The sequence below is a fragment of the Gobio gobio genome (assembly GCF_949357685.1).
Source record: "Gobio gobio genome assembly, chromosome: 4".
Classification (NCBI taxonomy): domain Eukaryota; kingdom Metazoa; phylum Chordata; class Actinopteri; order Cypriniformes; family Gobionidae; genus Gobio; species Gobio gobio.
The window spans coordinates 61,388,351-61,402,693 of NC_137100.1; the positions used below are offsets into that span (position 1 = coordinate 61,388,351).

Genomic DNA, 14,343 nt, shown 5'->3' on the forward strand with positions numbered 1-14,343 from the left:
GTCAACATGCATCTTGATACTAATACTTGATACTTTTATGCTAAAAATCATTAGGATATTAACCCTCTGGTGCTCTTCGTTTAGGGGTTTCATTGATTGTCTTCCCGGTCATAAGTGACCAGACACCTAAAAATGAAACTATTGCTGTAATGAAATTTAATTATTGCTGTATTTCAGGTTAAAATAGATAAAAAATAAAATAAAAAATATTTTTTTTGAAGGCAGATTAGCGCCCTCTTTTGGAATTATTTAAGAAATCATACAACCATGGGTGTAATCACTAGAGGTCTCTATGGAGAATTCCCTAGTTCTGTTTTGAACACATTTAAACATTTTTTTTTGTTGATGGATTTGAATATATATTTAAAAAAATCTCAAAGACTATTCATTATAAAGTTTTAGATATTTTTTTGTTTGTTAGAAATATAGATTTTTTTCTGTGAATTTGTGTTTTTGCAGATTTGCCATTCATTTCCTATGGTGTCATTTTTGACTGAAGAGCACAAGTGGGAGTATTTTTTGTATGACCACTTTGCATGCTCGAATCATGCCCTCAAATTTTGTGTGTTTACATACCTAATGTTAGAAAAGTCACCAAGTGATTTTTAAAAATTCTAAATGTGGTTAATAGGTTCAGTTTTTCATAGGTGTGTGTGTGTGTTTAAGTGTGTGTGTGTGAGTGGATGTGTCAATATCACACTCTTGATGTTTTAGAGTGTCACCCCTTTACTGCTGTGTGCTTTTTTTCAGCATCGTGGCCGATTTGTAGATTGTACACGCAAATATTCGCAAATATAGACTTTTTGTATTTTTGCCGATTTCCCATTCATTTCCTATGGTCGACGCTACTTTTTTTTTTTTACGACCAATTAGCATGCTCGAATCATGACCCCAATTTTTTTGTGTGTTTACATACCTAATGCTAGAAAAGCATTGATGAAGCAGTGATTTTTAACATTTCAAAACAGAAAATTTTCCGGTCAGAAATGAGAGTACCAGAGGGTTAAGTAAAGATCATGTTGCATGAAGATATTTGGTACATTTCCTACTGTAAATATATCAAAAATGCATTATTATTAGTAATATGCATTTGCTAATCACTTAATTTTTGACAACTTTAAAAGACTTTAAAAGACAGCTTTTTTTTTTTGCACCCTCAGATTCCAAATAGTTGTATCTCGGTCAAATATTGCCCATATTTATTCAGCTTTCAGATGATTTCAAAAAATTTACCCTTATGAGTTATGACTGATTTTGTGGTCACAAATGCCAGTTTATTTCCATGGTATCAATGTCAAAATTGTGGCCAGTGAAAATGCAGAGTGGCTAGTAACTTTGGAAAACCACGAGCCATTGTGACTGCTGGGCAAAAGTGAATGTCAAGCCCTGAATATAAGCCGAGGTCGGCAACGGGAGAGAAGAGTCAGGTGACGAGCGGTACATAAGTGGGTCAAGTCCAGGATGACATTCACCTGTGTCTCGTTGCAGTGATTGGCGTGGCGAGACTGGATAAAGCCTGACGGAAACAGGAAGCGGGGAGAGAGAGAAGCTGTGGACTCGTGTGGACGTGAGAGAGAAAGCTGGGGAGAGCACGCGTGTTATCGTTATACAGAGACTGAGACTGAACTTGAGTTTGAAAGCACGGACAGCGCACCTTTATTTGTGAACTGAGAGAATTGTTAATAAACACACGAGTCCCAGCAAGCCGACCCTGTCTCCTTCCCTCACTATACTTTCAACATTATTACATAAGCATTCTCAACCTAAAATGTACATTTAATGTGATGGCGGGTTATGAGCTTGTAATTCTTAATGATAAACAGAGACTAATAACACTTCTGATCACTGACACTTGTGTTATAACGTGTGTTTGTTCGTTTGAAAGGCTCGCTGCTCGCATGCATCTTCATACGTATAAAATACCAGATTGAGAGTGACTGAATCCGCATCAGTCACCCCCCAGAGTTCGGCTGCTCTTATGGTATTTATAAAAGCTCTCACTGCATCAAGCCTGTTTCACTGCTGGAGATATACTTTGCTTCTCGGAAATAATATCGACTGACATTTCGAATGCATTAAAATCCGAGCTGAAATCTCAATTGTGTGTGAGTGCGCATGGAGGAGGCGCTTTAATTAAATGATATTATTCGCAAAAACCAACACCACCAAATATGCTTCTGCTTTTGTACATCTATAAGAATAAAACTGGAGGATATGAGACCAGTCGCCTTGCATTTGAGTGAAAGAGAATATAAAAATATTACTAAATCATTACTTTCGACAAAAACATTCACATCTAAACAGGCAAAAAATCATTACTAGAGATGACAATCACTGTTTTACTATTCTTTTTATGGTTATGTACATTATCAAAAGTTTCAGTAAGATATTATTTAAAATAAATGAATACTTTTATTCAGCAGTAGACATTGAATTGATCAAAAGTGAGAGTAAAGACATTTATAATGTTACAAAAGATGTATATTTCAAATAAATGCTGTTCTTTTGAACTTTCTATTCATCAAAGAATCTTGAAAAAAATGTATCACGGTTTCCACAGAAATATGAGATTGTTTTAAATGTTTTTTAAGCAGCAAATCATCATATTAGAATGATTTCAGAAGGATAATGTGACACTGAAGACTGGGGGTGTGACGAGACGCTTATCTCACGAGACAAGATTTTTACAAAGTATTTTTTAAGAAATCCTCATTGACGAAATACATGACTAGAAAAATGTTTGCAGGTGCATTTAAAATGTTTTAACTTATCATTTTATAATGAATGTAATTTCAGTTCTACTTTCTGAGTATGAATTATCATATGCAGTAAAAGACAACGAGCACTGTAATGCACGCTCCGTTTACTTTCAATTTGGCGATCGTTCATACTCTGTGAATAGTGGTGGTGCTGAACCATAGAGCGTAAAAAAATATGGACGAAGTGACTTCATTGGCTTCTGCTAAAGTAGTTGAAGCCTCCAGAGGTCCGAATATGGCTCTGACATCTTGCGCAGATTTGGGACAGAGTCTGCGCAGTAGAGAGCAGGAAGCGCGATATCAAAACCCCGCCCCCACTCTCGCAGATTATGTTATGTCGGTGTGAAATAAAGAGTTATGGAAATGTAGAAATTAAAGCTAAAGCTCCCATCTCCTCCCAAAAATCCTCCAAAAAGTCTGTTAGTGCCTCAGTGACGACTTCACTCAGAGAAGCCGTCAATCTCAGCTGTCAATCATGACGTCACACCCCCCGTTTTTATAGCATCAAATAACTAACTCAAACTAAACTTATTTAAAAAAAAAAACACTTGAAATGAAATCAGCTATGATAAAAATCATGATAAAAACTGCCTACATTGACAGAAACCATCTTTAGGAAACAATTATTTGAAGTGTAATTGAATTGTTTAATTGTCTCGTGTCCATTAGAAAACACAGCGGGCGGAGGTTATGAGCTATACTGGGACCAGCCACCTGGGGGCGATCGAGGCGCGGAGGCTTCAGTTTCTGAGAGGAGCGCTACAGGCTTGAGCTGATCGCGCATTTTAAAATATAAGTCTGACGCATCCTCCGCCACGGTCCAGTCCACTAACATGTAACAAACACTCGTAACACACGCTCAATGCGAGCGCTTCACTAAGGCCGTGTGTCCACCAAAGTGTTTTTTCATGCGGCTGGCTGGCATATTCAATTGTTTTTAACGAGTGTAACGAGGCGCTGAACGAGTATTTCACGCTCAGCGTTTTTTACTGGTCGCCGAGAGTTGAAGCGCTCATCACTGTCACTTTTCACCCAGCCGTCCAATCACAGTGGAGGAGGGGCGGGACAAATACAACACCGACCAACCGCAGCATTCTGCTTGTACTGTACAACGTCAACAGATGAAAACAAGCAGTATAATAACGGAAGAAAATCATTTAAAACAAGAGTCAGAGCAAATACTTTACATTGTATCTGCATTTTTATATAGAATCAATACAGAAACACACTATCTGTGAAACGAGATACTAGTAACTTCCGCGGATATTCCGTATCATAACAAGCAAAGAGTCTCAACTGAAAAAAACGCTCTCAAGCGAGACGTTTTCTGCAGAGCGCCTAGCGTTTTCAGCCGGATAAAAACGCTTTGGTGGACACACGGCCTGATACATAACACACTCATAACACTCGCTCAATGTCTTCTCGTCACGTGATCAGTGCTGCACACGATGTATGACTTGAACAGCTCGTGTTGGATGAGCTGATGGAATTGAAACGACTGTTATCCACCTGAATTAAATTGTTTTTATTTCTATAAAAAGCAAAACTAGAGTGGAGGTGTAGTGTAAACGTAGCGTTGGCATATTCTATCCTAACTTCACCCTCACACTCCGTCATGACCAGGTCATGACAATATGACATGATAAGACCGCTTTTCACCTCAACGAGAAATCTCGTCACAATTTAGTCTTGCGAGATCTCGTCACAGACACCGAAGACTGGAGTAATGTAATGATGCTGAAAATTCAGCTTTGATCACAGGAATAAATTACATCTTTAATTGTATTACAATAGAAAACAGCTATTTGAAATTAAAATAATATTTCACATTTTATTACAAATATTTTATATTAACTGTTTTTACTGTATTTAAAAAAATAAATGCAGTCTTGGTGAGCATAAGAAAGTCCTCTAACTTTGAACAGTGTATCATTTTGCACAAAAAAATTTAAAGTTATGAAGTTATCAGAAATGGGCGGAAAACTGAAGCCAGGTTTTAAAATTTGATTTCTATTTCATTCCATTTATTACTAATGTACAAGTATCATTTCTCAAGAAAATTACCCAAATATTATGTGCAAAGCTAGACTGGTTAAACCGGCGATTTTTTACACTTTTGCGGGAACCAATCACAGACTAGCTTATCTACCTGGCGAGCTATTGGCAGGTTTAACACGATGACGGGTAGAGAAGCGAAGGATGGTAACCCGTTGTTGATCACGCCTCTTGTGGTCTGATTGGTTGAAGGACTATCCAATTGCGTACAGAGTCATTTGAACTATGCCCGTTGATCACGCCTCTTGTGCAGTAGAAAATACAGAGCAGACTCCCCAGACCAATGTTCAATCTTAAATTGAGCTCGGTCTGGTGATGGCAGACAAGTGCAAAGCCACACCGACAAAAACTTTAAAAGAAAGCCAAAGCCTCATAAAATCTTCCCATTTAATGTAATATTATTGTACAAGCATAACAAAATGTGCATCTTTGATCAATAAATGCTCTCAATCTATTTAAAACAACAGATGCATTGAAAACAGTGCCTGAAGAGGCCGAACATCAGTCTGACAGACGCTTCCGCAGCCCAGAAGGACTCAATTCATCGCAATGCATCCATCTATAATGTTAACCAATCTGTGCTGTTCTTAATTAGACACACTGATTAAAGCCGGAGAGAGAAAAACACAGCGGCTCGGTGAAAACCCTTAGTGATGTATAGACAGACAAGTGAGGGTGTGAAGAGCAGCTGAGGCTCTTCTCACAGCCCGTCAGATGGATTAAACAGAAACAGCCTCTTCTCCAGAGACGCAAACACATGGGGAGTGATGGAAAGACCGGAGGAGAGGATGGATCCGTTCCAAACCCCAGTGAGCTGCCTACCTAGACAGCATCTGTAGGCATCATAGACACACAAAGGCTGCCCCAAACAGTCATCCACTAGAATGCACAGCAACAAGCTACGAAATCATATTCATGCCAATATCCAAAATATATATTTTGTGTGCAGAAACGACCAGGGCATTGCTCTGGTTGGTCGGGTAGGCTGGATCTAAAGAGGCAGTGTGAGTGATGACAGCAGAGGGCGTGAGAGGGCATGTTTCTGTACCTCGCTCAGGGTGGTGTAGAGCTGGAAGATCTGACCTTCTCCCTCCACCTGTCTGACGCACAGCTTACAGCACAGCTCACACACACTCACACTCTGACGCTCCAGAGCGAAGGAGCAGTGCAGCCGCCGCACGGATCCGCTCCACACCTGAGAGAAACACAGCTCCTGCGCGCGCACACACACACACACACACACACACACACACACACACACACATTACTTACCTCTGTACATGTCATAATACTAATAACCAATTCAAATATTAAATACATTAAAATCATTAAAATTAATGTGAATCTGTATAATAGTAACATTTTTATATATTTATTAATATAGAATATTATGACCATATTATCAGGCTACCTCTTTACTTGATTTCTGTATATATTTAATAATAATAATAACAACAAATTATATTAAATAAACTAAGCAATAAACGACTATATTAAATGTTATATTAACTTAAACACTTAAATAAAAAAAGTAAAATAATTAATAACAATATTAAAGGTTGTATATATATAAAATTAAGTAATGTTAAATTACTTTATATTACGTTTTATACTATATAAAATTAAAATAAATAATTATAATGAACTGGCATCTGTATATATTTATTAATAATAATAATAATAATTATATTAAAATTAAGTAATATTAAATTACTTTATATGTTATATTATAGTAAATAATTAACTAATATTAATATGGCAGTCTGTATATATTTTATAATAATAATAACAATAATTCTACAAAAATTAAGACGTTTACTAACGATTAAACGTTATATTAAATGACATGATATAATAAATAAATAACAAATATGAATATGCAAGTCTGTAAATATTTTTATAATAATAATAAATTATATTATAATATAAATATTGAAGTCTGTTTATATTTTTTATAATAATAATGATAAATATAATATAATAATGATAAATTATATTTATATTAAGTAATATTAAATGTTATATTAAGAAATGCCTTCTGGCCCTCATTAAACGTCATTCTTCCAGTAGATCTAGTCCCTGACAATATCGTAACCGAAATGAAAGTGAATCTTGACTTGACATGAAGAATATCTTTATAATTCAAAGCATGAAACATGCTTGTAATAAAGCGTTGTTTCTTCACCTGGTATTTGGTGAGTAGTTTGCTCTTCCACTGAGAGTGGATGTCATGTATTGACAGTCTCAGGTTGTGGTTGCTGTGACTGAAGTTCAGAGACTTTGGTTCATCGAGTAGTTTCCCGCCGATCTGCTTTTCTATCTGCAGCACCTCCTGTGCACACACACACACACACACACACACACACACAGAACATTTACACTGCACCATTTGTAACACAATCTTAGCCATGCACATTTCAAAAGCCTCTTATTATCTTTTTAAATAAAAGAGTGTGCAAACTTTAATTCTAAAGGTTAGTGAGGGTGGGAAATGATCCAGAAAAACTAAATGAAAGAAAAGAAAGAAAGAAAATTCCTAAGTGAAAGCCAGAAAGGTGTTTTTTACGCACTTTGAGTGTGTCCTGCGTGTCATCGAGGCAGTACACTCTGATGTGATAGTCTAGACCTGATGTGACCACAGGCCCAAAGACGGCCAGTTTGATTCGCTTAGCCGCTGACGGACAGATGCTCTGGCCAATCAGACAGTAGGATCCCAGAGTCTCGGTCAGGATGTGACAGGCCTCCTCTCCCAGCTGCACGTAACAGGAAGTAGTGAAGTTCTCCTCTCCAACCACCACCACGTCCTGGACACAGAATACACACATCAGTGTCTCAGCAGTCACAGTCAGACATACATGGAGAAATCTATCACACACTTATCCACACTATTGGATGGATAAACTTGTCTGTGTGTCCGTCTGTCCATCCATCCATCTATCATTTATCTATCTGTCCATCCATCCGTTCGTCCGTCTGTCCATCTATCCATCCAGCCATCCATCTATCATTTATCTGTCTGTCCGTCCATCCGATCCGTTCGTCCGTCTGTCCATTCATCCATCCATCCAGCCATCCATCTATCATTTATCTATCCATCCATCCGTTCATCTGTCTGTCCATTCATCCATCCAGCCATCAATCTATCATTTATCTATCCGTCCATCCATCCATCTATCATTAATCTATCTTTCCATCCCTTCTTTGTCAGTTTGTCCATTCATCCATCCATCCATTGTCCATCTTTCCATTTATCCATCCATCCATCATTTATCGATCTGTCTATCCGTCTGTTCGTCCATCCATCCATCTATCATTTATCTATCTGTCCATCCATTCATTTGTCCATCCATCCATTGTCCATCTGTCCATTCATCCTCCATCCATTATTTATCTATCTATCTGTCCATCCATCCATCGTCCATCTGTCCATTCATCCATCCATCCATCATTTATCGATCCATCCGTTCGTCTGTCTGTCCAGCTATCATTTATCTATCTGTCCATCCATTTGTTTGTCCGTCTGTCCATTCATTCATCTATCATTTATCTATCTATCTGTCCATTCATTCGTTTGTCCATCCATCCATTGTCCATCTGTCCAGTCATCCATCCATCCATCCATCCATCCATCCATCCATCATTTATCTATCTGTCCATCCATCCGTTCGTCTGTCTTTCCATCCATCTATCATTTAGCTATCTGTCCATCCATTTATTTGTCCATCTGTCCATTCATCCATCCATCCATGCACCCATCTATCATTTATCTATCTGTCCATCCATCCGTTCGTCCATCCATCCATCCATCCATCCATCGTTATATACTATACATCTATATACACACACACACACACACACAAGTGGAATAAAATTATTAATTTTAAATAAAGCAATTCATATTATTAGTGATTAACCACATTCCAAACATTAACCAAAATTCTGTTGCATTAAATTAATCAATTTTCCCCTTATAATTAAATTCCTTAAAATGATCATTAATCATGTATTTTATTTTTATTTTAATCATTAAAGGAAATATAAAATTAATAAAAAATAATAAATTAACTTCTCTTGTCAAGCAGCACAAACAAAGTGCTTCCCAAGACGGAAACATATTCAACAGCAATTCATATACAAGACAAATAGATTACATCAATATTTATCCTCATAAAACATACTGTAAAAAGCATTTTTAATACAATGTTTTACATTTTTAATCTTAATAAATTAAAGGCAGTACAACCAATGATGTAAAAAATACTTACAATTTAATTATATATGATTTATATTTTTTTCTTATAGTCATTTTTGTGGGTGGAGGAGGGTTGTACTGAACCATCATAAAAATAACATCAAAATGCAAACACTTTTAAAAGTCCTAAAAATAGGTTTCACTTTCTTTGCACAACATAAATATTTCTTTTGATATTTTTGGCAAGTTTTCTATATCCCCACAACGCGGGTTCTTCAGGACACTTGGTCCCCATAGAAATAAAAACCTGTCCACACATACATTGTGAGGGAATCCCGGCCCTGATAAAGGAAGCAGATTCCTCCTGATAAATACACCCCATCCTTTTTCCCACTCCACTCTTGCAATAATTGAATTTTGTGTTGTCTATTTGTAGAACCCTGCCATGCACAGCAGGCCAATTTACCCTGCCTGCCTTCACTGATAGTTACATTTATTTTCCAGTCATGTTTCCCTCTCTCTGCAGGATAAGTAGTTTATTGAAATGGAGCAGCTCATCTCCAGAGTTTCCCTGACCTGATTCCTCTCGCTGTGATGCTTTCATTCAGCCACTGGCTGTCCTATAGGCCCGTATTAAAATTCCTCACCTCCCATTGGTCCTGCTGCGTGTGGCTCTTGAGGATGATTTGCCAGTTGTCAGAGTGGGCGTACGAGCAGTGGTGTAGAGTTAGGATGACGGGACGGGTCAACAGAGCGCCCGCGGGACCGCAGCTGACCACAGCACTGAGCACCGCCTCCCCGTCACCGACCGCTGGCCTGAGAAAGACAGGAATATTTAAGACATTTGCCTACGTCAGAAGGTACAGTAGCACACTCAACGACAACCAGCACTGTTTGAAAGATAATAATGAATTCATCTACCAGTTAAAAGTTTGGGAAAAGTAAACTTGGTGCTCAATTATTAATAATGATACTCATTATTACATTTCAGGATTCTTTGATGAACAGAGAGTTCAAAAGATCAGCATTTATTTGAAATAGAAATCGTTTGCAACATTCTAAATGTCTTTTTTGTATTAAGTATTAATTTCTTTATATTTTATATATGTAATGGTAAATGGACTGCATTTATATAGTGCTTTCAACAGACCCATGGCCATCAAAAGCGCTTTACATATTGCCTCACATCCACCCATTCATACACCAACGGCGGTGTCAGCCATGCAAGGCGCCATCCAGCTCGACGGTGTCTTGCTCATGGACACCTCGACACTTGTTCAGGTGATTGAACCACCAACCTTCCGGTTTGTAGACAACTTATATGAACTACTGAGCCACTGCCGCCCCAATGTGTACATCTCGAACCTTTAAATGGTAGCGTTTAATTAAAGGTCCCGTTTTTCGTGTTTTTTTGAAGCTTTGATTGTGTTTACAGTGTGCAATATAACATGTGTTCATGTTTCGCGTGTAAAAAAACACAATATTTTTCACACAATGTACTTATCTGTATACTGCTGTTTTCACTGTCCTCAAAACGGCTTGAGAATTTCCTTATTCTATGAAGTCCCTCCTTCAGAAATACGTAACGAGTTCTGATTGTGCCAGCGGTTCCCGTGTTGTGATTGGACAGCAGCTTAGGGCACGCAGAGCGCACGTTACCGGAAAGGTCGCGCCTCTCACCATAACGGAGATGCATGCGCTCAATGATCTCTAAGTACAGCGTCCCTGGGAAAGCCAAACAAAGGTGATTTGACTCCGGGATGAAAATAACAGCGTCTCGACGACATGGCGACAAACACACTCTACAAACGCAACCGAACGCAACACTTCCTATTCTCCACGCGGGAGCAACAAGACCACGCCCCCTTTTTTGCGTATTCTTGTGGGCGGAGGTTAGTCAACAAACTGTTCTACTGACGTCATTAAAGCAGGATGTACAGAGATGTAGTCCAAACCGGCCGTTCGCTGTAGGCTTTGAAAGGGAACTTCTGTTAAATAAAATATCTCGCTTGGCATTGAACTTTGAGCTTTATAATTTTACAGGTATTATTTATGCTCTAACAGCAACATTACACACTAACTAAAGTTTGAAAAATGGGATCACGAAGAACAGGACCTTTAAGCATTTAACACATTCATGCCATTTTTACATAGGTGATGTGTAAAATGTTGGGAATTTATAATATTCTACCTGGAAAACAACACCATTCCTCCACTCAGTGAGGTGTGTGTGTGTGTGTGTGTGTGTGTGTTGTTTTGTGTGATGGGTAGGTTTAGTGTAAGGGGATAGAATATATGGTTTGTACAATATTAAAAACAGTACACCTATGGAAGGTCCCTGTAAACCAACTATACCAGTTTGTGTGTGTGTGTGTGTGTGTGTGTGGACTGGTAATCCCTACGTTATGTCCCCACAAAGATGGCAATATCCGAAATCCTCATCCTTGTGGGGACATTTTTAGGTCCCCATGAGGAAAACATCTTATAAATCAGACTAAGTGATGTTTTTTGAAAATGTAAAAATGCAGAATGTCTCCTGTGAGGGTTAGGTTTAGGGGCAGGGGCAGTGTAGGGGGATAGAATATACGGTATGTACGGTATAAAAACCATTACGCCTATGGAAGTCCCCATAAAACATGAAAACCCAATGTGTGTGTGTGTGTGTGTGTGTGTGTGTGTGTGTGTTTTTTTACCTCATGCTCTCTGTCCTCTGTACGGTCACAAACATCTCGTACACACGACCCTGAGGAATCGCACCAGCTGGAACCAACAAACTCACACCTGATAGATTAGATAGACGGATAGATGGATAGATAAACAGACATACAGACAGACAGACAGATGTCAGAGTGTTATGTGTCAGTTCATAACATGAATTACTAGTTCCCGCTGATCCTGCCATCCTCTCGATTAATTTATCACTGTCACTGCATCCTCAGCACGAGATTGTGAATGTGACATTTCCATTGCATCTTACTGGAATCCATTCCAGCCATATGCCTTAATTAGACTAATGTAGGACTATCAACACAATCAATTAATCATCATAAATTACATCACACGGTGATTCGTAAATATGCTGGACACTCAGTGAGGACCAGAGTGTGATTGTGCATCATAAATCATTCATAAATGAGATGTGTGTGCATGCCTGTGCGATCTCACCTGAGTTGGGAATGATCAGATGACCTCCCAGCGAGTTAAACGACCCTAACGCTGTGCACGTGGGATCCCGTGTGCGTGCCAGCGTCTGGTTGCGTGGGGTCATGGGGTCGCTGTCCAAAAGAGAGTGGGTGACTTTGGGGGAAAGGGTGGCGGAGAGGTCAGAGGTCATGTCCTCTTGAGGGGTCACCGTGCCGGAGGAGTTGTAGACTTTGATCTTGAGGTTGGGAAGCGGCAGCGGCTCCAGCAGAGGGGAGCTGGTCATGGGGATTTTGTCTGAGATGTCATGGAGGGCATAAACTGGACCACGATACAGCGCCGCCGCTGTGGACAGGTCAGGGGTTGCGGCCAGCAAATCCGCTGCAGACACACACACACACACACACATGAAATTACTATAAAATGGATTATGTATGTATGTATGTATGTACGTACGTACGGACGGATGATTGAGGATGGATGGATGGATAGATTGGATGAATGGATGTTGGATGGATGGATGAATGGATGTTGGATGGATGGATGGATGGATAGAGGGAGGGTGGGAGTGATAGAAGGTTGGATGGATGGCTGGATGGATAGATAGATGGAGGTAGGGATGGATGGATGGAGGGAGGGTGGGATGGTTGGTTGGATGGATGGCGGGAGGGTGGGAGTGATAGAAGGTTGTTTGGATGGATGGATGGATGGATGGATGGATGGTTGGTTGGTTGGATGGATGGAGGGATGGATGGATGAGGGAGAGAGGGATGGATGGATGGATGGATGGATGGAGAAAAGGTTGGATGATAGATGGTTGGATGGAGGGAGGGTGGGAGTGAGAGAAGGTTGTTTGGATGGATGGATGGTTGGTTGGTTGGATGGAGGGAGGGAGGGATGGATGGATGAAGGAGAGAGGGATGGATGGATGGATGGAGAAAAGGTTGGATGATAGATGGTTGGATGGAGGGATGGACAGAGGGATGGTTGGATGGAGGGAGTGAGAGAAGGTTGGATGGATGGATGGAGGGAAGTAGGGATGGATAGAGGGATGGATGGATGAGGGATGGTTGGATGGAGGGAGGGAAAGAGAGAGAGGCATGGATGGATGGAGGGAGAGGGTTGGATGGGTGGATGGATGGATGGATGTAGGTAGGTAGTAGGCATGTGCCGGTATCAAATTTTCATGTTGCGATTAATTGCTGAAGCTTTTATCACGGTATACGGTATTATCACGATATTGAAATAAGTTGCAAAAAAAGTGTTGTCATACTATAACAGGTTAAATCACTTTCTTATAACAAAAGAACCAAACATTTAAATACAATAAAGCAATACACAAAAATGTATAAATTAAACAAATATTTAAAACAGATTAAAGTGCAAAAGAATTATAAAGAACAATAGGCATGCTGAAATGTACATTTAACTAAGATTAATACATGCTTTAGAAGTATTTTTCATTGTCAGTTTGTTAATGAAGGAACTAATGTTAAATACTGGAGCCTTGTAAAGTGTGTGATTGAACAACAGTCAGAACATATTCAAACAATATCTAGGGCATGTCATTTAGTCCAGATTAAAATATAAAATTCAAGTTTGAAAATGAATAGCCTTAAGTCTTTAAGTATTATGTATTAGGTTATATGATTACTGGGGAAACGACTGCATTTCTGCTGTTCTGTCAGCGCCCTCTGCTGTCGAAGAATGAATGTGCACTTCAGCACGTCTCCTCATTCCGCCATGTGCTCGGCTCATGCACGGTCTATTTACATCAGTGCGTTCCTCTTTGACGTGTTGTTCATTTTAAACGGTTGATGGGTTAAGTATTCTTAAAATTCATTCTAAAAATCTGAATAATTCGTAATAAATAATTATTCACGGTATTTTGAAGTGCCCACGATAACAATATTGTGCATGTTCATTATTGCGGTATATCGTATTACCGTTTACCGGCACATGTCTAGTAGGTAGGGATGGATAGAGGGATGGATGGATGAGGGATGGTTGAATGGAGGGAGGGAGGGAGAGAGAGGCATGGATGGATGTATGGATGGATGGATGGATGGATGGATGGAGAAACGGTTGGATGATTGATGGTTGGTTGGATGGATGGAGGTAGGGATGGGGGATGGTTGGATGGAGGGAGGGAGGGAGGGAGAGAAGGTTGGGTGAATGGATAGATGGATGGAGGGA

General features: G+C 39.4%; 1 protein-coding gene across 2 annotated transcripts in view; it reads right to left on the reverse strand.

Moving 5' to 3' along the window:
• Window positions 1–14,343, reverse strand: part of unc5ca (unc-5 netrin receptor Ca) — a 244,119-nt gene that overhangs the window by 7,646 nt on the left and 222,130 nt on the right. For both annotated transcript variants that reach the window (XM_079815892.1, XM_079815891.1), the window contains 6 exons: window positions 12,172–12,528; window positions 11,700–11,787; window positions 9,654–9,822; window positions 7,385–7,618; window positions 7,000–7,146; window positions 5,863–6,027 (listed from right to left, as the gene is read on the reverse strand). In XM_079815892.1, coding sequence (XP_079672018.1) covers window positions 5,863–6,027; window positions 7,000–7,146; window positions 7,385–7,618; window positions 9,654–9,822; window positions 11,700–11,787; window positions 12,172–12,528 — 1,160 coding nt within the window. The remainder of the gene's footprint in view (window positions 1–5,862; window positions 6,028–6,999; window positions 7,147–7,384; window positions 7,619–9,653; window positions 9,823–11,699; window positions 11,788–12,171; window positions 12,529–14,343) is intronic.